Source organism: Pristis pectinata, chromosome 23, assembly GCF_009764475.1.
Source record: "Pristis pectinata isolate sPriPec2 chromosome 23, sPriPec2.1.pri, whole genome shotgun sequence".
Taxonomy (NCBI): domain Eukaryota; kingdom Metazoa; phylum Chordata; class Chondrichthyes; order Rhinopristiformes; family Pristidae; genus Pristis; species Pristis pectinata.
This window is the reverse complement of record NC_067427.1, coordinates 539,789-567,130: the sequence shown is the minus strand read 5'-3', so window position 1 is coordinate 567,130 and position 27,342 is coordinate 539,789. Positions and strand designations below refer to the sequence as shown.

General features: G+C 45.0%; 1 protein-coding gene across 3 annotated transcripts in view; it reads left to right on the top strand.

Annotated features, from left to right (window-relative positions):
• Positions 1-19,149, top strand: part of whrna (whirlin a) — a 121,247-nt gene extending 102,098 nt beyond the window's left edge. For 2 of the 3 annotated variants that reach the window (XM_052037393.1, XM_052037392.1), the window contains 5 exons: positions 6,949-7,020; positions 8,184-8,724; positions 9,003-9,175; positions 14,503-14,625; positions 16,060-19,149. In XM_052037393.1, the coding sequence (XP_051893353.1) occupies positions 6,949-7,020; positions 8,184-8,724; positions 9,003-9,175; positions 14,503-14,625; positions 16,060-16,242 (1,092 nt within the window). In that variant the 3' untranslated portion in view covers positions 16,243-19,149. Of the gene's footprint in view, positions 1-6,948; positions 7,021-8,183; positions 8,725-8,978; positions 9,176-14,502; positions 14,626-16,059 lie in introns of all 3 variants that reach the window. The other variant, XM_052037391.1, reaches the window with a different exon arrangement.
• The last annotated feature ends 8,193 nt before the right edge of the window (positions 19,150-27,342 follow it).

Genomic DNA, 27,342 nt, shown 5'->3' with positions numbered 1-27,342 from the left:
TGTGAACTTTGGTCGTCGCTTATGTCTCTGAGCTAATGTTTTTATTTCTTCACTGCCCTTGATATCTAATTTTTGCAGGAACGCCTGTTATGGTTAATAGATCTTATGGAGGTACAGCTTTCCCCTGTGTGATCTGACTGCTGTGGTTTCCAGAGTGAATGGGACTCAGTATGTCTGCTGCTGTAGTGTGCTGCTGATTCCCATGGCCATGTTTCAGCAATGTGTGCTCGCTTTGATGGGCTCTGCTTGCTGTTTGCCTTGTGTGTTGTGTGAATTCTGCATGTTCCTTTTTTGGTTCTTGTTTTACTTTATTCTGACCCGGAATGTTTCATTACTATTTAAAAAGCACCTGATTACAAACACACCATGCGGCTTAACAAAAAAGATTCTTTACAAAGGCAACGTTGGCTGCAGAAGTTGACCTCACTGGTCTTTCAGCAGTGAACAGTTTGGCTCTGTGTGGTACTGCCTAATGATTTTAGTCATGCCATCGTTTCAGGAATCCTCTGCACTTTAATGCTAGGTATGTCATTCCTAAGGCATGAGTTTTAACAAACTCAGGCACTTAACTGTACTCTTTGGACCTCCTAGCCCATTGGACATGCTCATTCCCTGAAAGGATGCACCAGATGAGAAATCCATTAGTTCTGATGCTGTGGCTGTTTCTGCATTACAACCTGATGCAATGGTTCTGTCTCCTGCATCCTGTTTTCAGTTTTAATGCTATGCTGGTTACATTCACTCAGAATAATTTGCATCTGTGTGATAGGTTCAGAAATGGTAATTACTGAATATAGTGCACATTTGCAGATTGCATCAGTTGCACACTTTCTAATGCTCGTGGCAGTAATGCCTGGAGTAATTCACGTGCAGTTTTTCCCCACCTGATGTCCTTTGCTGTTCACTTTCCTTTGCCTCTTATAATCATTTGTCTTCTGTCAACCAGATGCCCAGAAGTGGAAACAAACTTTTTATAGAACATAGAACACTACAGCATAGTACAGGCCCTTTGGCCCACAATGTTGTGCCAACATTTTAACCTGCTCTAAGATCTATCTAACCCTTCCCTCTCACATAGCCCCTCCCCCCCATTTCTCTATCATTAATGTGTCTATCTAAGATTCTCTTAAATGTTCCTTATATATCTGCCTCCACAACCTCTGCAGGCAGTGCGTTCCATGCACCAACCACTCTCTGTGTAAAAAAAACTTACCCCTGACATCCTCCTTATATCTTCCTCCAATCACCTTAAAATTATGTCCCCTCATGTTAGCCTTTGTCACCCTGGGAAAAAGTTTCTGACTGTCCACTCAATCTATGCCTCTTATCGTCTTGTACACCTCTATCAAGTCACCTCTCATCCTCCTTCTCTCCAAAGAGAAAAGCCCTAGCTCACTCAACTTATCCTCATAAGACATGCTCTCCAATCCAGGCAGCATCCTGGTAAATCTCCTCTGCACCCTCTCCAAAGCTTCCACATCCTTCCTATAATGAGGCGACCAGAACTGAACACAATACTCCAAGTGTGGTCTAACCAGTGTTCTATAGAGCTGCAACATCACCTCGCAGCTCTTGAACTCAATACCCTGACTAATGAAGGCCAACACTCCATACGTCTTCTTAACAACCCTATCGACCTGCGTGGCAACCTTGAGGGATCTATGGACATGGACCCCAAGATCCCGCTGTTCCTCCACACTGCTAAGAATCCTGCCATTAACCTTGTATTCTATTTTGTGACTGGAAAGAGTTTTCTGCACAAGGGCACCGTACTTGAAAAGGATTTCAGGTATTTGCATAATTCCTGTCTGCAGCAGGGGGAGGATGGATGTGTGAGTGGGGTTGGGAGATGAAAAGTAGTACAGAATGGAAGTGGGGAATGTGCCCAGTGCCGACTGCCACCACACCTGGAAGTGTGCCAGCAATGTTAAAGGATTCAGGGTTCAGAAAACTTTCCATGAAACTGCTAAAATAGCATTTTTTTTAATGGTGGGTAATACTCAGCGTGTAATGAAGTGGTTATTCAGTCTCCTGCTGAATAACCATGGCCTTACCCCTTGCTCCATCCAATAAACCTGCCTTGTATTCTGTACTTCTGATGACAGTGATAGTTTACTTGACTGTACACAATTTGACTGCCACGTAGAAACTGCCCAGCTTTTATTGATTTTGGTTGCCAAAGGTGAAGAGGACGACTCCTAACCCTAAATCTCACTTCATAAGTTCTATTGATCTCCTTTATCTTGTTCCCATTGACTTAACATTTCCAATTAATATATAGAAGTACAATATTTATTGTTGAGATGTCAGTCACTGCATCTCTAGTAGAGACACAAGAGACTGCAGATGCTGGAATCTGGAGCAAAAAAAAACTGCTGGAGGAACTCTGTGGGTCAGGCAGCATCTGTGGAGGGAATCGGGCGGGCAACATTTCGGGTTGAGACCCTTCACCAGATGAGTCCTTCCAGCAGTTTGCTTTTTATTGCATCTCTAGTGACTGGCAAAGATGGGGTAGATAGTCACAATATTTTTCCCAGGATGGAAATGTCAAATATTAGAGGGCATAGGTTTAAGGTGAAAGAGGGAAAGTTTAAAGAGATTTACATGGCAAATATTTTACACAGAGAGTGGTAGGTGCCTGAAATGCATTCCCAGGGGAGGTGGTGGAAGCAAATACGACAGCAACATTTAAGAGCCTTTTAGAAAGACACATGAACAGGTAGGGAATGGACAGATATGGATCATGTGCAGGCAGATGGGATTATATTGGCATTATGGTTGGCACAGACATGGTGGGCCGAAGGGCCTGATCGTGTACTGTTCTATAACTGGCAGTCCAGAAATCCTTGTGGTTTGTCATCTGGCTCACTGGGTGGTGTTTCCTGTGCTCCCTTTAAATTTATTAGGACCCTGTTTGCCACAGTCCTCAGTGGTGCTCCATTCCCCACATCTATTTAAATGCATCAGGTTCACTGTGTTACATCTTTAAAAAAGTGAACTAAAAGTGTGTTGTAGTATTAATTGAATACCATCCAATAGTCCAGAAAATCTGCCCATCCGGCACCACCAAAGTCCTGAAGGCCAGATTATCGGAGTTTTGCTGTACTACACAGTTGTTGCCGGAGGCACTGACTGGGTCTAACCTGGCAGCTTCAGTATCCAGATGTTTGGGAACCTATGGAAATTTGCAGTCTTCCTTCACACCAGTATCCCAAACTTCCTCCCGATGTGATTGAGTAGCCAGAATGCTGGAAAATGCCCATGTTCCTCCTTGGCATTATTAACCTACCCCTTAGCCAAAGGCACAGATGGTCAGAGCATCGGTTTAGCACACAGTTGAACGACACACCTGCCTTCAGGTTCTGGAGAGCTGACTAGACTGTGTGAGAACAGTGAACTTTGCTCACTGACGCTCCTGCCACAGGAAATGGATTCTTTTTTATCCTGTGCAAACCTCCCCAATTCTGAACCCCTCTATCAGCCTTCTCTGCTCTCGGGAAAACATTCCCAAACTCTCCAGTCTCTCCACAGAGTCATTCTGATAAAAGAATTAACTGCACTGGCAAGGTAGACGATGAGCTGATAACATTTTATGTTAATTGACAGCAGTATCAGGTGGAAGATGAGGATTGTTTTACTGAAATAGACTGTGATCTGATGTGTGCTGAAGGAAATGACGGTGGAAGCAGATTCAAAGGGAACTGGACAGAAACTTGCAGGGGAGAAACTTGCAGGGCTGTGGAGAAAGGGCAGGGGTGTGAGTAAAATGAATAACACTGCCAAAGAGCTAGCACAGACACAATGGGCCTGAATGGCCTTCTCTTCATTAAAGTTCTATGATTGACCAGTCTAAAAACATTTGTTTGTAAGACTGCTGTTGCTCTGCACAGTCGATTGTGCTCAGATTTCTAGTGTTGTGCCTGACTGGTTGGAGTGCTGGCCAGCAGTGAGCCAACCCTACGAAACCTACAGAGGAACTGCACTGTTGGTCTGACTGCTTAGAGCAGTTATCAGTTTGAATGTAAATGTAAAGTATGCCAAGCAGTAGAACACATTCATGGAGCAGATTCAGAATTGCACATTAACGAGATTTTAACCCCACAGTTTAATTTGTCACACTAATCGCCCATGCATCTGTCATTGAAACAGATAATCACAAATAAAACCACTGCCAGGCTTTGAACATCACTACAGATTCAGAGGCAGCTAGTCCCGAAAGAGCTGAGATCCCCAGGGTGGGAGAAAGCACATCTGAGAGAGTGGGGAGCCGGGGTTTCGGGCAAAAGTCAAATCTACGGACATCCATCACAAACTGGTGGGGAGAAGACATTGTGAGCAACACACACCCACTGCAGTAGGAACTCAGCAGGTCAGGCAGCATCTATGGAGGGAAATAAACAGTCAATGTTTCAGGTCGAAGCTCTTCATCAGGACTGGAAAGGAAGAGGGCAGAAGCCAGAATAAGAAAGTCGGGGGAGGGGGAGGAGCACAGACTGTCAAGCGATAGGTGAGTTCAGGTGAGAGGGGGAAGGTATAAGAAGATATAAGAGAGGTGATGGGTAGAAGAGGCAAAGGGCTGAAGAAGAAGGAATCCAGTAGGGGAGGGCAGTGGACCATGGAATAAAGGGAATGATGGGCAATTCTGATCCATCGCCTTTCATCTATGGATGTTCGTGAAATACACCAGGAACTCCACTTGCTATCTACCGACCCCAGAAGCCCTGGTGCTGAGCTCTACCCACAGCCCCAAAAGGATTGCTGGCAAAAGGAAACAATCTGAACTCATCAAGGCAGAGTCTGTCAAGCTGTGACTTCAGTGCAGCTAACACCAAGCTCTTCTGAAGTTCTAACCTAAGATACTTGATTCCACAGTCTAACCTGAAGAATTTGGCAAATGAGTGTGTAACTTGTGGATCAGTGAATCAAACAAGTTTGCAGCGATATAGGACCAGTGCCCTATGAAATGTACAATTACCCTCCAACCACAAAGGCTTACATCAAAATGTGGTCGATAAATGAGGTCAGAGTAAAGTCAGTCTGACTTTGGGAGATTAAATAAAGAAACCTATCCTCTATGTTCAGCAGGGCTCAGGAATGTTGGGAGATTTAGTGAATTAAATAAATGTGACATAAATGTATCTCATGCAGCTTTGGTTGGCAAAAGGTCAGCTGTGAATTAATGAATTAATTAAATGACCCCTGAATCATTACACCAGCCTTGGGGGCAATCAACCAGCTACAGAATTCATAGCTTGATCGATTCAGTGACTGTGTACTGACCGCATGAAATCAGACCAGGACAGTCACATGTTAGGTATTTGTGTTTGTTGTAAGAACTTGAATTGATCTGAGTGCTTTGGTCAATTACAAAGGTCAAGGCAACCTTGAGTCACTTCACACTCCACTCTGTCCTTTGTAAATCTTCGAAGCACAGCAATCAGTGACATTGAGCTGCAGACTGGAGACGAGGTAATTGAATGGAGAGCAGGTTCAAGAGGCTAAATGCTTCCATGTTTGCTGCCAGGCTGTGTGCTTATCTGTATGTGAAAATCCAGAATCAACAAAGTTATCTGTGACCGATGAGTCAGAGAGCCAGGCACCAGGTTAATAGCCACGCGTCTTCCCGAAGATGCTACAGGCTGTGTGTGGATGAACGGCAGGAGTGCATGGTGAAGCCATCAGTCGAGGAAATGCCATCAGAGGACAGATGACTAGTCGTTGAATTAGCCTCTGTCGTCCATAGTGGAGAGGCTGCCCTCTGGAGCATGTCAGGGGAAGAGCAGCATGAAACACTGGAGTCACAGAGTCCGACAGCACAAACACAGGCCCTTCAGCCCACCATGTCCATGCTGACCATCAAGTACCCATTCATACTAATCCCTTTCAATAGCACATGGTCCGTAGCCTTTTATGCCTTGGTGCTTCGAGTGTTCATCCAGACACTAAGGGTTTTGGGGAAAAGGCAGGTAAGTGGATCTGAGTCCAGATCAGCCATGATCTCATTGAATGGCAGAGCAGACTCGACAGGCCAAATGGCCTCCTCCTGCTCTTATTTCTTTTGTTCTTGTGAGAGTCTCTGCCTCCACCACCACCTCAGGCAGTGCATTCCAAATTCCAACCACCCTCTGGGTGAAAAATCTTTCTTTAGATCCCCTCTAATCCTCTAGTGACTCACTTTAAACCTGTGCTATGGGCAAAAAGGTACCTCTGTCTACCCTATCCCTGCCCCTCATAATTTTATGTACCTCTGTCAGGTCCCCTCAGTCTCCTCCAGTGCACAGAAAACAAACCCAGCCTCTCCTACAGTTTCTCTCTTCATGGACACTGCTGGCCTGCTGAGTTTTTCCAGCATTTTCTGGTTTTATCTTAGGATGTACTTTCCATCTAAACTAATATTAAATCTCATCACCAGTTGCATTCACCAATCACCACCTCTGCCTCCTATCACCAAGTCAATTTTGGATCCAATTCGCCTTGGATCCCATATTCCTTAACCAGCCTTCCATGCAGGACCTTGTCAAATGGCTTACTGAAGTCCATATAGACAACATCTGCAGCCCTGCCTTCATCAAGCAGTCTCTTGAATTTCCAGCTGGGTTATTGACAGTGTGGGGAACATAATTCTGGTTACAGAAGATTGTGTGCTACAGTGCAGATATTAACCTTCCACTCATCAGTCATTAACACTCACTGGGGTTAACTTTACCTCTGGCTGAAGGAGTAAATATAGACTCAGGTGCCCAGTACACAACCTGGCTGAGACTCCATTCCATTGCCTTTGATGGACTGGGGTCCCCAAGGTTTACAATGGACAGTGCATTCAGCATTCCCCGTTTCACACCTCCACATAGAGTTAGAATGACCTGCAGAGAGCTGAGGCACCAAGCCCAAAAGACTGTTGAATGGAGAGCAAAAATGGATCAGTGAATTATGTGTTCTCACACGCAGAATGACACGGATCTCATGGTGACCAACGACCAGCTGCAAGGAGATCCCGGAAGTTTGCCCGATATCTCTCTGGTGAGTGTTTTACTCGTGCTGCACTGTCACCTGCCTTTCCTCTTTCTAATGTGATTTGATGTTTGCTCTTACAAGTATAGAAAATACATTTGTCATTATTGTATCTTTATTGCTGTCAGCTCGATGGAAGTGTGAAAACTAATTCAGCACCAGCAGAGAATATTGAATGCTGTGAAATATTATCCCATTAGCAAATCACCCACTCAGCTTCAGAATAAGCTTTCCTATTTAATCAAATCTCTCCCAGCGGTATTTGGCTTCTGTACTCTGTTTTTAAGTATAAAGTTCTATAACGATTCCACAAATTCTGAGAAGTTGTGTGTTTTTTATTTGTACAAGAGAAGTTCATTATCCAAATTTGAGTGCTAGCTGTAAACCAAGAGATAAAGAGAAAGCAAGGACAGAGGTTAATTCCCTCTTCAGTATCAGCTGCCTCACAGGCACTAGAGCATACAGCAGGGTGAGCAGCACGAATTGAACCCTTCAGACATTACCCTTTATTCTTTTTCTTCAGTTTATGGTGATCCTAAAAAATGGAATTGGCACAAGTGCTGCACTGAGCAGGGAGGCACAGTGAGGAGGCTTCAGCTGTGGCCCATATTGTGGAGAAGCTCAGTGGCACACAGGGGATTTACACAGATATATAAAGGGACTACGTACTGCTACCACGAAACATGATTGTTGTAAAAACCCATCTGGTTCACTAATGCTCTGCCATCCTTGCCCAGTCTGCCCTTTACATCACTCCAATCCAAAAATATGTCGTTGACTCTCAACTGATACAGCAAGCCACGTGATTCAAAGGCATTCAAGTATCGGCTATAAATCCTGGCCTGCCAGCAGTGTTCACCTCTGAGAACAAACAAAAATAGGGACAGAGACCTGATGTAGGGTCTGGACCCGAAACATACAGCATCCCTTTGCCTCCACAGGTGCTGCCTGACCCGCTGATTTCCTCCAGCCGTTTGTTTTTTGCTAATTAAAAATAGCTCTGGAAGATTTCTCTCTTTTAAGTAAGTTTAATCAGTTCCAGGGTGCCTCTGGAGTTAGAATGAGGTGTTCTGCTCTGTGAGTAGTGCCAAGCGTAACTTGCCCCATTGCAATTTTAGTTAGAGTCCCGACAGAGAGGAGGAGCTTTGTAACTGTTTGTGTTTGCTTTTTAGGACAATGTGCAGTTATTTACAGAAAATTCATCTGACTTGAAGCCTCCTCCACCAGAGTCTCCCAACCCAGCCTTTTCACAACAACAGACAATCAGAGACACAGCAAAATGGAGCTCATCAGAGTCGTCACATTCTGGCCTTTTCTTCATAGCTCCTCAGAGTCCTTCACTAACCACCACAAACATTGATAGTGATACCACAAGTGACCGTTCATCTCTTGCCTCATCTATCGTTTCATTGGATGAGTCAGCTTGTACGATCCACCCTAAAAACTTGAAAGCACCAATCCCAGGGAATGAGGTGCTGCCACAACTTGCTCACGTCACCCAGCATCTCATCGGACCCTTCCCCAGGGTCAAGTCTCCAGCCCAACTGCCATCCCTCTCTGGGTCTCCATTACCACCTCCTCTGCCTCCTGCTTCAGCGGACAAGTCCGAGCCACAGTTGGCAGCAGCCAATCAGCACTTTGTAACGGTGGAGGTGCATCAGGCAAACAGTGAACCTGATGTAAATGAAGTCAGAGCGTTACCGCACTCCCGAGGTAGGCACCATTCACACCCACCTTCTGCTCGCCTTTTATCAGTTTTGGTTTTCGATCTTTATTCCTCAAGATGTGATATTCCAGTTAGTGCACAGCCCATTTACAGGTTTGTTCTCTAGATTCTCAGTAACAAGAATTACTGCAAGGCAAAGGGGGATAGGAAAATAAGGCAACTGTTGGTACTCACCATTCTACACAGAGCTTTTTACCCATGCACCTAGGACTTGAGCAGAGTTTATTTCTATCACTAACAGAACCCGTGCCCCTGTTCCCACCAGCTGCAGCTCTGTGCCAATTATCTGACACTGGGCAAACTCTCAGCGAGGACAGTGGAGTTGATCTTGCTGAAATGGGAGGCAACAGCAAAGATGGAAGCCCGGGTCCTGCAAGCAGCAAAGTCACCAATGGCGTGGCAAGGAACAGAAACAGCCCGGAGGGCCTCTCCAAACCAGTAAGTAAAGTCTGACGCTGCTTTGTTCCTGACAGGGAGAATCGTGAAATTAATTTTTAAAAATTGATGCAGAGAAATGAGCAGTAAAGATATAAATATTTGTATTTACATCATCTCTCATTCTCAAACTCTTTAGATACTTTGACATTGGTTGGCCTTCATACCATGCTGTGTAATAGAGTGGCAGCTTATTGCCACTTTAGTAAAGCCATTGACTCAGTTAAGTGAATGAACGGCTCTGCAGAGAAAGCAGAGACTGATTTCAGATGTGTGCATTAGGTGTTCTGATGTTTGAGGTGATTTCGAAGTCTGATGCTGATGAAATGTCGATACAGCACTGAGAAATGAGCTAGGGCAGGCAGCTGCTTGGACGTATAATGTCACAGAAGCATTTGGAAGAAGTTGTGCTATGTCCTTCCTTGTGTTCATTTAATTCAGAGGAGTTGAGAGGATCCATTCAGTGATTCCTTCAGCCAACAGCAGATGGATTCCACATTCACACTGATTACTTTCTCATGTTTTCATGGCACATCATTTTAATAATTGGCATCATTGGGGTTCGTGAGTGCTTCTACAAGTAAATTGCCTACTGCATTTCTTCAAAACAATCAAATATGATAGAGAGGGGCATTTCACAGATTAAAAGGAATCACTTAATTCCTCAATAGAGCAGTGGATTTATCCTGACTGGGAGGTTCTGGATTTGTTTAGTAAATTGACTAGATAACCGTCAATTTGAGGTTAAGAATGAATTGCCCACATTCCTTCCCTCAGTCACACTATAGCCCCTTATCTGTGAGAACAGTGCATGGCAATGGTTCAACACTCCCTGTCAAAGCGTATCCCAAATGACAGGAGCTGATACTCAGAGAGAACTTTGCTTCCAGACACACAACCCCTGCTATGTTCTCAGCCTCAGGAGCATGGGAGAAAATTGGAAAGAGAAAAGCACAAAATTATTTGAAAGGAAATACTCCCATGAGAACAATGTGGAGCTTAAACACCATGTCCATCGACAGACTGTGTTACTCTACAGAAGCAGTGATGCACTGAAGATTCATTCCTGTTTGATGATGGAAAACAGAACCAGAAAAATGGAAGCAGAACTTGGCCGCTCAGCCATTGCGCCTGCTCCGTATTCCATATGACCATGGCTGATCCTCTGTCCGTTCCACATTCCCCCTCTCTTCCCGTACCCCTTGATGCCTCTTGTGTCTATCTCCCCCTTAAGTATATTCAGTGATTTAGCCTCCACACCCTTCAGAGCAGAGAATTCCTTAGGGTCACCACCATCTGAGTGAAGAAATTTCTTCTCATTTCAGTCCTAAATGTTTCAGTCCAAATGGCTTTTAAATGATGTAACTATACCTGTCTCTTCCAGCTCCTCTGGCAGCTCATTTCGTACACCCTGTGTGAAAAACTTGTCCCTCAGATCCCCTCTTAATCCTTCCCCTCTCACCTTAAACCTATGGTTTTAGACTTCCCCACCCATGGAAAATGACTTATCTGTGCCCCTCATAATTTTATAAACTTCTACAATGTCACCCCTCAACCTCCTTTTGCATCAGGGAAAATAGTCCCAGCCTGTCCAACCTCTCCTTGTATCTAAAACCCTCCAGACAAGTCATTTTAACAATGAAAATAAATTTATGGAACAATATTAGGATTAATGTTGGATTAGTGTGAGTGGGTGATGGTCACTGCAGACTCACTGGGCCGCAGGCCCTCTTTCCGTGCCGTATCTTTCTGACAATATAAATAAGCCCGAAGTTGTTGAAACTGATTTGCGTGGCTCCCCATTCTTTGCTAAGTATTGCTGGCTGAGTGAACTGGGGGATTGAATCCACTCTCTGATATTTTTAACATGGAACCCTGTTGAACAAGAGTGGTGGGGTCAGTGGTTACCAGCACCAGCGTACCTAGGGTGGCTTCAGTGTGAGAGTTTGAAGCCCCCAGTGTGATGCAAGTCATGGAGATCAAAAGACGTTTGAAAAATCTCCAGTTCAGCAATCTAAATTCAGCTTAGCCAACTATCGATGCAACTTGCAGTTAAATTGTGAGACAAGACAAAGTATGTTATAGAAAAATAACTGGATGTGCAAGATTTCTGCCACAGTGAGTGATGTGCAAAATTAACTGGTATAGTAATAGCAAGCTTCACACTGGAAACACACAGCAGGTCGGACAGTATCTGTAGTGGAGAAATAGAGCTGAGGCATGATGAATGTTTTCTAGCTGAGCTGAGACACTGGTGCTGATTGAACAGGAAGGGGTTTCCACTGTAGACTAGGAGTTCAGACTGATGGAGCTCAAACTGCCAAACAATGAACAAGTGTCCTGACTGAGGGAGTGTAATGGAACAGAGGAACCTAGCAGCACAAGTGTCACAGGTAGACAGGGTGGCGAAAAAGGCACTTAGCGCGCTGGCCTTCATCAGTCAGGGCACTGAGTATAGGAGTTGGGACATTGTTGCAGTCGTATACATCGTGGGTGAGGCCGCACTTGGAGCACTATGTACAGTTTTGGTCGCCCTATTATAGAAAAGACGTGGTTAAACTGAAAAGAACGCAGAGAAGATTTACAAGGATGTTGCCAGGACTGGAAGGTCCGAGTTATAGGGAGAGGTTGACCAGACTAGGTCTTCATTCCTTGGATCAAAAGAAGAATGAGGGGCGACCTTATAGAAGCTTTTAAAATTATGAGAAGCATAGATAAGGTGGACGGTAACAGTCTTTTCCCCAGGGTAGGGGAGTCCAGAACTAGGGGGCATAGATTTAGGGTGAGAGGGGAAAGATTTAAAAGGGACCTGAGGAGCAACTTTTCCACACAGAGGGTGATGAGTGCATGGAACGAGCTGCCAAAGGAAGTGGTCGAGGCAGGTGCAAAAGTATCATTTAAGAATCACTTGAATAGGTACATGGAGGAATGGGGTTTAGAGGGATATGAACAAAACACAGGAAATTGGGATGAGCTGGGCGGACAACATGGTCAACATGGACTGGTATCCGTGCTGTGTTGGTCTATGACTCTGTGTGGAACACACAGGGAGGCACCTGTCAGTGTCCATAAAACCAAACAATCATCTCATATTCAGCAAATAACAGACCTAAAACCTTAGGACCATAACATCGAGCTTTAATTTGTGCAGCTTTAAGCTGATGTGGTCAAACCTGATGTCACAACTTTCTTGTGTCTCTAATTGTCAGTTAGAATTAATTTCATATTTCCTGCCTCTCTTAGTTAAAGTGATTCAGAGCATTTGGAAGTGATTAAATGATGAAGTTTATAAATATTCCTCAGCCAACGCTTCACTCAGCATTAGGTGAATTGCTCACAGAGTCCCAGAGAGTTCCAAAACACCTTTTTAAATTAGAACTCTGTATAATGTCTCCGAAAATCGTTTATTCAAATATTATACTTAATTGGTGATGTGCTGTATTGTTGGAACAGTGGGTTAACCCACTGGGAGTGTGGAGCCTCGTCCTGTTAATTGTTCTGTGAGACCAGACCTCTGGGAGTGCCATCACTCCAGCTCATTCTCCTGTTGACGTCTCTCGCAGTAACAAAGACTATTTTTAATAGTTTTCCATTGTTATCTTCAGAGGTCGTCCCTTAGGATCAAAGTTAGTTGGTTAATTGGCCATAATAAATTGCCCTTTTGTATGGGTTAATGATCAAATCTGGGAGGGGAGGGAGGGCATTTATTTTGAGACTGACCCTGGTTCTGGATACTCAACCAGGGAAAATATTGACTTGCCATCTACCCAAGAAAGCTTCCTAAAAGTTTTCTATGTTTTAGTGAGATCAGCTCTCATTTTTATAAGCTCGAAATTGTAGATTTGGTCTGCTAAATCTCTCCTCACAGGACAATCCCCTGACAGCTCAGTCTGGTGAACCTTTATTGCACTCTTTTAGTTAGGTAGGGAGATCAGACGTTTACACTGTATTCCAGATACTGCCTCACCTTACTCCTGCAATAAGGACCCACATACTGTTTGTGTTCCTAATTTCTTGCTGAACCTGCACTTTAATGTTTAGTAATCCATGATGAAGCAGACCCAAATCCCTCTGAACACCAACATCTTTCAACCTCTCAGTATTTAGAAAATCTGTTTCTATTTGTTCCTACTATATTCCATCTGCATGGCCCTGTCCATTCACCATCTGTTTCAATCCTCGTTAAAGCCCTGATATATCCTACTCACAAACCATACTCAGCTTTGTATCGTTTTTATGCTTCAATATATTACACTCATCCAAATCATTGATACACATTGTGAACAGCTGGGGCCCCAGCTGGGTCACAGCCCGGTCACCACATGGGTCACAGCCTCCCAACCTGAAAGTGACCTGTTCATCCCCATTCTGTGTTTTCTGCCTATTACCCAATCCTTAGTCTCACCCCCAATCCCATCTGTTCAATAATTTCTTGCACGGCACCTTGTCAAAGGCTTTCTGAAGGTGCAAATACATTCCATCCATTGGTTCCTCTTTAAATATTCTTAAATCTAAACCTCAACAATCTCTAACAGTCAAACATGATTTCCCTTATGTAAGATTCTTAAGATTTACTCACATTTGGAAGAATATAGACTTATTAGGCACAGGCAGCTTGGCTTTGTGTGGGAGAGGTCCTGTCTTACAAACCTGATTGTGCTTTGTGAGGAAGTGACTAAGGTGATTGATTAATGTGGACATTGTCTGCACAGACTTTAGTATTTGACGAGTCCTTCATGGTAGGCTGGTCCAGAAGATTAAGTCACATGGGATCTATGTTGAGTTGGTAAATTGGACCAAGAATGGAGAGTCTATTTCAGGAGTCTGGTGTTGAGCCCGCCGAGTGCAGCCAGCTCAGTGTAATCAGGGTGTCGAAGCTGGGCTGTGGGCCTGAGAGAAGACACTGACATTGGTTCACTTGACCTTCCAGTGGATTTGGAGGATTTTGCCTTGAAGCAAACATAAGGTGGAAATGAATTTTTGTGAGCTGCTGAGTTCAAGGCGAGTTCACAACCCTTCCACTCGGTGGAGGCAAAGGTTATAATGACGTGTGGAAAGCCTGTGTATAGTGGTTGGTGCTGCTCCCTGAAGTTCTCTTGGAGATGTTGCACAGACTCCCATTGAGTGATCTACCACCACAAGTGCCAGACATTAGCTGGAGCCCAGCAGGAATCAGGACTTTCAGCAAAGAAGGGGAGGGAATTTATGAAATGTGTTCTCAGCAATACCTGTTTGTCTCAGGTGGTAATAGCCAAGAGCAGAAGAATAATGAGCAGCTGAAATGTAACCTGCCCATGCACTAACTGTTGGATTCTTTCCTCCTGATGCAGCCTGGCCTCTTGGAGCCAACTTCTGTCCTAGTGAGGGTCCCAAAGAGTGCACCCACCCTGGGCATTGCCATTGAAGGGGGAGCAAACACACGGCAGCCTCTGCCCCGGATCGTTACCATACAGGTGGGTACTATTCATAATATTATGTAGGGTCCACACCAATAGATTTACAAAAGTCCTACCAGGTTCAAAAGCATAGAGTTAAGTTACTGAACTGGTGTCCAGAAGCTTAGACTACTGAGGCAGGGACACAGGTTCAAACGACATTGAAGAATTCTGGAAGTGACTGCTAGATTGGTACTGGTGGACTTACCTGGGATCTGCCCAGCAAGGCACAGACAACTAGGGTGAAGGATAAGTACTGGCACAGTGCACATTCTGTCCTGTAAACAAATAATTGAATTAGAAGCAGATGTCGGCTGTGAAACCCTCCACCGTTCAGTAAGATGATGGCTGATGCTCACAGCTCATTCAATTCACCGCACCTAGACCTTCCCCCACTTCCAGGCTCCAGCCTGAGGAGACAACCTCTCAGTATCTCATCGATCCCTGGAGAATAGCTGGTCTCAGTGAGATCGCCTCTCCTTCCTCTAAACTTCAGTCATTACAGACCAATTTCCTCACAGGACAATCTTGCCTTTTCCAAGAATCAAGCATTGTTGCTGTCATTCAGTCAAATAAACCCCATTACATAGAAGGTGCATTGAGCATCATCCTTCTCTGGTCATGCACTTGACTGCTGGCCAACTGATGCAAAGTTTTTAGCCCATGCCGGTCGAAGTTTGGACATCGAGCCAAACTCAGTCCATGCTGTTCATTTCTGTGCTGAACAGCACTTGCCAAGTGTTACTCTAATTGGGGGTTTGGAGCTGCATGCTGGGTGTGGTTCTGAGGTCGGTGTTGGGCAGACAAGAGAAAGGTTTGCCCAGTATCTAAAGCAACAAACAAGGTGCTGGAGGAACTAAGCAGGTCAGATAGCATCTGTCTTCTATCAGATCTTTCAGTCCAGATGAAGGGTCTCAACTTGAAATGTTGACTCCCCCACCCCCCATCCCGCTGAGTTCCTCCAGCAGATTATATGTTGCTCCAGATTCCAGCATCTGCAGTCTCTGTTGTCTCCATTTTACCCAGTCTGCCTAACCTGCTAGTGCTTGAAGTTTAACACAAATACCAGGTATTGAAAGGATTCCATTCCTTGAGGTCTTTTACCTTAAAGGTTAGGAGTGAATGAAGTGATTGGCTTCTCCCTACAATAGGGAACAGGAGTGTTCTGAATCTTATTGTGAGCGATATGGCCTGATAGAAAGTTTACAGAACTCACATAGCCAAATCAAAAAATTCTGCTGTGCAACTCAAATTCACAGTCTGCAAAGTGAACGCTTCCAATTGGACACCAAATGTGTTTAACCTGTTAGCACTGCCAACGTTCTGTGCAGACACTTCACAATTCAGGGTTAGTGAGTTTTGGGGAATTCTTGAGCAAAGTTGGTACCTTAAGATTAGACAGATCTTTTACATCTGGTCTTGTCCAAGTGGTGATCTCTGCCATTTTTCCAGAGGGGAGGATCGGCACATAACTGCGGAAAGCTGAAAGTTGGCCATGTGATTTTGGAGGTTAACGGATTGCCACTTCGAGGAAAGGAACACAAAGAAGCAGCAAGAAGAATTGCAGAAGCATTTAAAACCAAAGATAGGGACTGCATTGATCTCCTGGTAACTGAATTTAATGTCGCACTTTAGGAACTGCCATTGTTGCTGAAAGGCTAAGATAATGTGCCCTCACTGTGGCCCCAAGACCTACGGCTGGTGGGAAGGTACCTAGTGTCTGCAGGGTCATTATCTCTCTTCCTTGGCCTGTGCAGTCTGCTGATCAGAGTTGGCAATGAACAGATTATTCCAGCTCTGGGTATGAGCAAAATCCTCTTCGTGGTTTTTCAATTTGATGTCAGTTTTCAGAATATGTCCAGAGATAATAACTAAACATCTTTGTCTTTTGAAGGAGTACTGTAGTCCCAGATGTAACCTAATTCTGCCAATTAACCTGTGTGAGGATTTACGTTCCAGGCCGACTCCCATTGGCTCCAGGAGAAGGGGGTTTCTGGCAGAACTGCGGCAAATCCTTGCGAGTTTCCCGACTACCACCACCGTGCCCTGTTGCTGGGAGCTGACTAGTTGCTGCTCTTTACCGACAGCTGTGCAGTTTCCACTGTCATTGTCAGAGCAGGGTGTGGCTCTCAAAGGGTGGGCTGTCCATCAGAGAGCTGTCATTGCCATGGGATTTACTGAGAGTCTGGGAATGCCCAGGAATTAAAGATTAATTTCCTGAAGAAATGTCATCTGAGCATCAGAAAAACTCGCTGTGTTCTTTGACAGCTTGAGCTTCACACTAGTGATACAGCAGAGAGAGAAGATGCAGACTGGTCTGAGATTGGCTGGTGATATTCCAACCAGTGCTGGGTCCCACGGCAAGGTCAGGCTGATATTCACAAGTTGCTGTAAATAGAGGAGAGTGGGAGGAAGTTTCAGACAAACATTCTCCGCACATACATCAGTGTGTTGGCTCTTTGGGGACACTTCTGCAGGAGTAGAAGACAGATAGTTTTCAATCCAACCCGACCTAGTCCAGCCCGGTCCAACCCAGTCCTGTCTGACTCAGTCCAGTCCGACCCAGTCCCTGACTGTCGATCTCTTCCTCGGATGGCTGGATATATAACCTCGTTCTGCCTGGGCAGTCTCCACCTGGCGGCGAGAACACAAATTCTCAAACCTGCGATAACCCACTCCCTTTCTGTCCCTTTCTCCCCCTTTCTTTTCTCCTCCTGATCCACCTGGCCCCCATCACCCTGTCTCTTTCTCCTCCCCACCCTCTCCATCTGCCTGCACACTCCTCCCAGTGGGTCCCCTCCCTCCCTCTATTCCATGCTCCACCCTCCTCCCCTATCAGATTCCATCTTCTTCAGCCCATTGTCAGTCCACCTATCACCTCGCAGCTTCTGACGTCATTCCCCCTCACCTGGATCCACCCATCACCTGCCAGCTCCAGCCCTTCCCTCCACCTTTTTACGCCGGCTTCTCCCCCTTTCTCTCCAGTCCTGATGAAGGGTCTTGACCCGAAACGTCAACTGTCCATTTCCCTCCACAGACGCTGCCCGACCCGCTGAGTTCCTCCAGCACTTTGTGTGTCACTGGATACTTATGTGAACATCAGCTGACACCTGGTGGCCATTTGAAAAAGTGCCGTTGTATTTTATTAAATTGGGATAAGGTTAACCTGTCCCACCAGGTGAGAGGTCACAGTATGAGTCAGTAGCTCAATCCATCAGGTAAATGCGATCAGAAAGCTGGACGTTTGTGCCCATTCCCCACCCTCTCCCCAGACCCAGGTAACATATGTTGTTCAACCGCTGTGAGGACAGTTGTGGGGTGCTGGTGTGTGCACACACATGTCCCGTGCCTGTGACACACCAGAACCTTGACCCTCGCCCAGTCCCACTATAAAGCAGCAGTGTGTCAGGTCACTGCTGGGCCTGACCCTGTGCCTTCCTGTACCCTCACAGGCAGGTCTGATCAAACACGTCTTACAGTGGCTCCACACATCATACAGAATGCAAACAAACACAACAACAGCATAAAAGTAGCTGTTACTTTGCACAAGAGTAAAGTTTAATGGGTGTTGCTGTGGCAACCAAGAAACTTTGAGTTTGCAACAGTGGGAAACCTGTCTCGTTATTTTCTATGAGGCTGGGACACAGCCTGTCTCTCGGACTGTTGACACTGGACCCTTTAAATGCCCTCTGACTTCTCGTGGAACAGTCCTGGTCACGTGGTAAGACTGAGGTACAGATGTTTACCCAGCTGGCATGGTTTAGAGAGACGATGTCAAGGTTTGGCCCAAAACACTTTAGATCATCCTGAGATAGGGCTGGGGGCATTTATCCTCTTGGAGATCTGATTGGCTGGAGTTCTGTGGCTTCCTTCCCCATCCCTGCAGAGCCACAGGCTATCACACCACAGGAGAAGCTCAGTGCTGGTCTCACTACAACAACGATCATTGGATCCCCTGGATTTCTGGGTTTTTCTCCCTCTATCCTATCCCAAGAACACTGCCAACTCCACCACCATCCCACTTTAGTTCAGCTAATTCCAGTCCACCCGGTCATTTCATCAACAAATGGCTTATTATGGGAGAGAGGGCAGGGGAGGGTGTGGCCAGTGGTGGGGTTTGGGGAGGAGTAAGAGAGGAGTGGGTCCTGGAACTATTTCTTGTGAAATAATCTATCAAATGATAAATGATTAAAGAATGCCTCAAATGAACTGTGGCAGAGCTGAGACACTGGAGCCAGTTTACTCCAGCCTCTACTCTCTGCTTCTTGCTTCTATTTTTCCCAGACATTTATTGTGGCCGTTGTTTTGGTGCCTGGGTCGTGCCGTGAGTTCTCCGCTATTGGCTCCCAGCTATCATTGCCCTCTTGTGCAGCACTGGTATCCTTTTGTACATGGCTTTGTTTATAGTCTGATGATCTGTTATGGCTTTCTGTACAACATGAGCTTGTGCCTGTGATGCCTGTACAGTTTATTACACAGCCTTGTAAATTGCTTTTAACCTCATTACTGTATTTGTATGAGGTATGTGCTTTTCATTTTCCAATAAAGCAACAGAAGACCAGGTCAACCTCCTTGGGTTCATTTGTTGTGGATTGTCACCACGGGATGATTGTGAGCTGACAACTTGTTCTGTTGTCTCAAGGGCTGCCTTTGTGTCCAGTTTAGGCAAAAGGACTGAATCTTTCTCCTCTCTGCTGAGCACTTAAACTCCAAACAACATCCAGTCAGAATGCAGGTCCTGGCAGGATGAGGATTCACACAACCAGGGAGTAATTTTCATTCAATACTGTAATATTCATTTTTGGGATCTGGACATCACTGACCAGGGCAGTATTTACTGCCCATCCCTAATGGCCCTCAACAAGCTGGTGGTAAGTAGCTTTCTTGAGTTGTTGCAGTCCTGCAGTGAAAGTGCTCCCACAGTGCTGTTGGGGAGGGAGTTCCAGGGTTTAGACCCAGTGACAAAGACGGAATTGTGATACATTTCTAAGTCAGGATGGTGCGTGACTTGCAGGGGAACCTGCAGGTGGTGGTGTTCCCCTATGCCTGAAGCCCTCGTCTTTCTTGGTGGGATGTGTTTGGGAGGTGCTGTTGGAGTAGCCTGTGCGAGTAACAGCAGTGCATTTGTAGATGGTAGTACACTGCAGCCAAGGTGTGCCATTGGTGGAGGGAGGGAGTGTTTGGGGTGGTGAATGGGGTGCCAATCAGAGGGCTGCTTTGTCTTGGACAGTGTCAAGCTTCTTGAGAATTATTGGCACTCTGATCCAGGCAGGTGGAAAGTGTTCCATCACACCCATTTTGTGCCTCGTAGATGGTGGAAAGGCCTTGTCAGCACAGGATCCCAGCCTCAGGTCTGAGTAGGTAGCCAATGTATTTCTGTGGCTGGTCCTGTTGAGTTTTAAGTATAGCGAACTTTTGAGGATTGAATTAAGGTCCATTAAAGTTGCAGTAATTACTCATCAGTGAATAATGCAACCTTTACACTGGTTCCAGCCTGTGTTCCATCTGAGTTCAAACTGTTTCATAGTTAGCACTGAATGATGGGATTTGTAAAGTGGACCATTCCCAAACTGACATTCCTCCCTGGATAAACACACAAAGATCAAGGAAATTTACTTTACAAAGTACAATTGGTTAGAACATAGAACAATTACAGCACAATTCAGGCCCTTTGGCCCACAAAGCTGTGCCGAACATGTCCCTACCCTAGAAATTACTAGGCTTACCCATAGCCCTCTGTTTTACTCAGCTCCATGTACCTATCTAACAGTCTCTTGAAAGACCCTATTGTATCCGCCTCCACCACCGTTTCCGGCAGCCCATTCCATGCACTCACCACTCTCTGAGTAAAAAACTTACCCCTGACATCTCCTCTATATCTACTCCCCAGCACCTTAAACCTATGTCCTCTTGTGGCCACCAATTCAGCCCTGGGGAAAAGCCTCTGACTATCTAACCTATCAATACCTCTCATCATCTTATACACCTCAATCAGGTCCCTCCTCATCCTCCGTATCTCCAAGGAGAAAAGGCCGAGTTCCCTCAATCTGCTTTCAGAAGGCATGCTCCGCATTCCAGGCAGCATCCTTGTAAATCTCCTCTGCACCCTCTCTATGGCTTCCACATCTTTCCTGTAGTGAGGCGACCAGAACTGAGCACAATACTCCGTGGGGTGTGACCAGGGACCTATATAGCTGCAACAATACATCACGGCTCCTAAATTCAATTCCCCAATTGATGAAGGACAATACACCATATGCCTTCTTAACCACAGAGTCAACCTGCGCAGCCGCTTTGAGCGTCCTATGGACTCGGACCCCAAGATCCCTCTGATCCTCCATACTGCCAAGAGTCCTACCATTAAGACTATATTCTGCCAACATATTTGACCTACCAAAATGAACCACTTCACACTTATCTGGGTTGAACTCCATCTGCCACTTCTCAGCCCAACTCTGCATCCTATCTATGTCCCTCTGTAACCTCTGACAGCCCTCCGAACTATCCACAACACCCCCAACCTTCGTGTCATCCGCAAACTTACTAACCCACCCCTCCACTTCTTCATCCAGGTCGTTTATAAAAATCACAAATAATAAGGGTCCCAGTACAGATCCCTGAGGTACATCACTGGTCACCGACCTCCACTCAGAATACGATCTTTCAACAACCACTCTTTGCCTTCTGTAGGCCAGCCAGTTCTGAATCCACAGGTTGATGGATGATTGTGAAGCATAATGTATCATGGTGTGCAGGACAGTGAACACTGCAGGTTGGAGGAGATGGGAGTATATAAAACAAAGTGAGCTATGGTTTGCATCAAAATCCAACATCTGACCTTCTCTCCATTTACTGTGGTGGAAATGTTCAGTTTCTAAGGGTTTTTTTTCCATTCCAGATCACTGATTGTGTTTGTGCTGCCCTTAGATGTGAACAGTGCAGACTTGGTACAGGGCTTAGAAACTGCTAGATTCATGCATTTCACCCACCATGCCTTCAGTGATATTCCCTGTTGGGTCCTTGGGTGAGCTATGATGGGGAATTGTCTCACACGGACCATCCAACCTGCTCACCGTCTCAGAGATGGTTCTCGGGCTCCGTTGTGTGACCCTGATGACCATTCTTTATTCAAGGATCATCTCCAGACCCAGAGTCTGGTGTTTTATTTCACCAACCTGAGACTAAACAACAACGCAGATAGTCACTGGTAATAGATAGAACAGACAACAGTTTATAACTGGAGCAGCGCACACAAAATGCTGGAGGAACTCAGAAGCTCAGGCAGCATCTATGGAGGAACTGATGAAGGGTCTTGGCCCGAAATATCAACTGTCCATCGTGTTGTTCCAGATTCCAGCATCTTCCATCTCCCCTGTGTAATGGTTTATAACTGCCTGTGTATGTGCTGCAATAATTGCTGTCAGTCACAGTCAATCACGGAGCCTGTGGAAATGTGAAATTAATTCCTTAAAAAAGTATTACAGGCACATGTTACCAACCTCACTGCCCAATGTCTGACAATGAGAATTGCTCCTGATACCAACAGCACAAGATCTGCCCCAAACTACAATTTGTAAATGATCCAACTTTTTCTGACATCACTGCTTTCCCCAGAGTTAGCTGAAAATCAAAATAAAAAGCTGCCAGCCTATCCTTGAGATGGACGTAGAGAACCATAAGGGGAGGGAAAGAGTCACAGACAGACCACTATATACAACTTGCAGCAGTGGGATTGTGGTCACTTTGATTTGATTGTGTGCCAGCTGCTCCCTCTGCTGGCTGTAAGGTACCCTGCACATCTGCCAGGGAGGACATCAAAATCCAACCGGGCAATTCACAAGCTCTTCTATATTTGCTATTATTAACTTAATTCATAGTCAAATAATAATAAGAAAAATTGGCAAGTTATAGAATTTCCAGAAGAGATAGCCACCTTCAGGTTTTATAAAGATAAATCTCACTCCTGTTTCGTATATAGGTGGAGGGACAGGTAGTGTTGAGGAAGCAGGGAGTCTGCAGAAGGACTTGGACAGGTTGGGAGAATGGGCAAAGAAGTGGCAGATGAAATACAGCGTAGGGCATCAAAGGTTACGGGGAGAAGGCAGGAGAATGGGGTTGAGAGGGAAAAATAAATCAGCCAAGATTGATGGTTAGCAAACTCGATTCTGCTCCTATGTCTGCTCCTATGTCTTATGGTATCAGTTCCTTACACACCAGTTCCTTCCCAGAAGCTGCTCAGCTTATTATTGGATTTTCTGTTGATGGGTTTCACTTTCACGTTAATTTAATTAAAAGGCTTTCTTTTAGTAAGAATTTTCACTTGGATCCACTGCTGTATATTGCAAGCTAATTTTCTCTGGACTGTAATGTTAACATGCAGTCTCTGACTTGTTACCCAGATTCTGTGTCTGGATATTGTTTTAATTGGCACGTCAATATAACCTTCAAACCATGACTGAAATAAAAACAGAAAAAGCGCATCACGGACACCAGCCTCCCCTCCTTGGACTCTGTCTTTACCTCTCGCTGTCTTGGTGTAGCAGCCAGCATAATCAAAGACCCCACCCACCCAGGTCATTCTCTCTTCTCTCCTCTTCCATCGGGTAGAAGATACAGATGCCTGAGGGCATGTACCACCAGACTTAAGGACAGCTTCTACCCCACTGTGATAAGACTATTGAACGGTTCCCTTATATAATAAGATGGACTATGACCTCACGATCTACCTTATTGTGACCTTGCACCTTATTGCACTGCACTTTCTCTGTAGCTGTGACACTTTGTACTGTTATTGTTTTTACCTGTACTACATCAATGCACTTTGTACTAACTCAATGTAACTGCACTGTGTAATGAATTGACCTGTACGATCGGTTTGTAAGACAAGTTTTTCACTATACCTGGGTACAAGTGACAATAATAAACCAATACCAATACTAATACCAAAAATGATTAGAAGGCCAGGTGATGTCAATGGAGAGAGAAATAGTATTAATGGTTGAGGGGAATGACCTTTCCTCTGGACTGGCTGCGTTATTCAAACAAAAATTTATGTTATTTAAATTGAATCCACTGCTGTTGATACGTTTGGTTTCTGCACACAATATATTACAGATGGGATAATGTAGAATGTCAGTCTGGTAACTTTCTGCTGGAGCAGCCCACTTTGTTAAGTGAGTGTAATCAGAATAGTGCCTTGAAATCTAAATCAGTGCTCTATTGCTGGACAAGGTGCTGGGATTAGGAATGACTGGATCACTCCTCAGAGAGCTGGCATAGACTATGGGTCAAATGGCCTCCTCCCATACTGTCAGAATTCTAAACCCATCCATTGGCTGTCTTCCTGCCAACAGTGGATCCACAGCAACGGTTGTGTAAGTTTGTGGTCGAGATTCTCCTAGCAGCAGGAAAGAAGAGTGCAGTGTGGGAGCCAGAAGAAGAATTCTTCCGCTGTTCTGTTCCCAGGAGCAGACATTGCAGGTAAGACCAGCATTTATTGCTGGTCCTTAATTGCTTTTGTGAAGAGGTTGATGATCCGCTGTCTTGAAGATGCTCCCACACTGCAGTAATTCAGGAAGTTAGCTCACTGCTGGGAATGGACAATGACACAGAACAACACAGGAACAGGCCCTTTGGCCCACCAGGACTGGGCTTGCCAGTAGTGTACAGATCCCTACAAATAGATTAAAAAATCAAACCCAAATTAACGGTACCAACATTCAGTCTGGTCTACTTACATCTCCTGCTTCAGAAGATGGAATAGAAAATGCAATATTACAGAATGGAACTGATGTGTGTCCAGTTAAAGACCTCTTAAGACCACGGTGAGTACAGAACTAGTTACAGCAGCAACAATGAATTCACTGACAATACTCACCATAATACAAATCATTAGTGAAACAAAATCCTAAATTTCAGATGTTTCGAAATTCGAGAATTCTAAGGAGCTTAAGAAGGGACTTAGGAGAGCTAGAAGGGGACATGAGAAGGACTTGGTGAGTAGAATTAAGGAAAACCCCAAGACGTTCTACACGTACATGAGGAACAGGAGGATGACCAGGGTGAGGGTAGGACCGCTCAGGGATAAAGGGGGAAACGTGCCTGGAGGTAGGGGAGGTCCTTGATGAATATTTTGCTTCAGTGTTCACCAGGGAGAGGGACTTTGAAGAATGTGAGGTCAGCGTAGAACAGGCTAATGTGTTGGAGCAGGTTGAGTCAGTGTTGGAGCTTCTGAAAAACATTAGGATATATAAGTCCCCAGGACCAGACGGGATATACCCCAGGTTACCACAGGAAGCAAGGTAAGAGATTGCTGGGGCATTGACAATGATATTTGCATCCTCCCTGACCACAGGAGTGGTACCAGAGGATTGGAGGATGGCAAATGTTGTTCCGTTGTTGAAGAAAGGTAATAGGGATAATCCTGGAAATTATAGACCAGTGAGTCTTACGTCAGTGGTGGGCAAACTATTGGAGAGGATTCTTAGGGACAGGATTTATGAGCATTTGGAGAAGCATAGTCTTATTAGGGATAGTCAGCATGGCTTTGTGAAAGGCAGGTTGTGCTTCATGAACCTAATCGAGTTTTTCAAGGAGGTGACAAAACAAATTGAGAAAGGTAGAGTGGTGTATATGGACTTTAGTAAGGCATTTGACAAAGTTCCTGTAGCACGGAAATCAGTCCATGATTACACAATGATCCAGAGTATCTGCTAACTAAAGAGTAATGCTGTCTTTGCTCTGAAACTGACCGAGGCTTCTACACCCTGTACATGTGGAGTTAAACTTGGAAGTTCAAAGTTGTCACCCAAGAGTCCCGATTCCTCCAGAGGCTACACTGACGCAGAAAAAACATACTTCAACACTTCACTCTCTGTACTTCATGGAAGGCCTTGTTTACATGAGGTATCTGAGTGGTTTTACAGTTTTACAGTTTTCTAAGTCATAATTACAGCTGAACAATCCCTCTTGCCTTGAAAAACTAACTTTAGAAGGTGAGACATTCAGTCACTAAATAATGTTTAAAAATTGCAGAATTAAAAACAAAATTTCTCTCTCACCCAAAATGCGAGTCATGAGTCTGAGTCTTTACTTCATTCCTGTGTGATGATTTGCACGAGATTGTAGTCCCTGCCTTTCAACCTTCTGCTTTGCTGCCTATGAGAATTCTTTGATCTGACTGGTTAATCAGAGTCTTGTTGTGGGCCCAGTAATATGGATCACACAAAGGACAGATCAGTCTACAGTTGTCAGATTGGAGGCTCACACACACACTGGCTACTGGTTTGAGCACAACTTCTCTCTGAGTCCCTTCACTGCAAGTGCAGAACCCAACCCAACGTTGGCATTAAGCAATGGAGCATAAAGTGAGACAGATTCTGGTACATCCCAGATGGACTCACTCAATGGGAATATCTGTCCTGCTTTTCTGTATTTTTCTCCAATCACCATGAGACTGTTTCTTGGTTCTAGGTAATCCTCAGGAATGTTCCTTACAGCCTGGTTAAGTCTTAATCTGGTTAAGGTCTTTCAGAATCTAACTAATGTGGTTAAATATTCTGGACATACAACCATATCAGTATCGCTGGGCTGACCAACAAGTGGACTAGGGAAATATTGTCATAAATGTACTTGATACTGGTGAAACCACACCTGGGGCACGCTGTGTGGTTTTGGTTCATTTATATGAAGGATATACTGGCATTGGAGGCAGTGCAGAAGAGATTCAGTATGCTCACTCCTGGGATGAGAGGGTTCATGAACAACTAGAGAAGTTAGATCTATATTCTTTGGAGTTTAGAAGAACAAGGCGTGATGTTATTGAAACGTATAAAATTCTGAGGAGGCTTGAGAGGGTAGATAATCACAACAATCAGGGAAATGTGGTTAAGGGATAGGCAGGACTGGCAGCTCAGTGTTCTGGGGTATAGAGGTTTCAGACAGCAGGGTGCAAAAGGGGAGAGATGCTGCACAACTGATCAGAGAGACCATTAGAGTGGTATGTAGGGAGGATGTCCAGGAGGGATCAGTCAGTGAGGCTGTATGGGTAGAACTTAGGGCTAAGAGAGGGGCGCTCACCTTGACGGGGTTGTACTACCTGCCTCCAAATAGTCAGCGGGAATTAGAAGAACAGATAGGTCGGCAGATGGCAGAAAGGGTGTAAAGGCAATAGGGATGTAGAAGTGAGGAACTTTAACTTTCCCAATATCAACTGGGATTCTCTTAGTGCAAGGGGCTTGGATGGGGTGGGATTCATAAAATACATTCAAGAGGGTTTTCAGAAGTTGTATCTGGAGAGGAGGCTATACTCGACCTTACCTTAGGGAAGGGGAATGAGCAAGTGATTGAGATGTCTGTGCAGGAACCCTTTGGGAACAGTGACCATAGTTTAATGAGTTTCAAGGGAGTCATGGAAAAAAATGTTGGTCCATGAGATGGATCCCAAATCTGGGGGAAGGTGGATTTCAATGGGTGGAAGAGAAGACATAGTGAAAGTAGATTGGGAGCAGCCAACAAAGGAGAAAACAACATTTGGTAAGTGGGAGGTGTTTAAAAGCAAGATTGTAAAAGTTCAGGGTCAGCATGTCCCTGTGACGGTAAGAAGCAAAGATGGTAAGTTTAGGGAACCTTGGTTAGTGAAGGATATTGAAAGAAGGAAGTGTATGTCAGGTGTAGGAAATTGGTATCAAAGGATGTGGAAGATGGAGAGTTAGGGAGGGAGGGAGGGTTATGTGG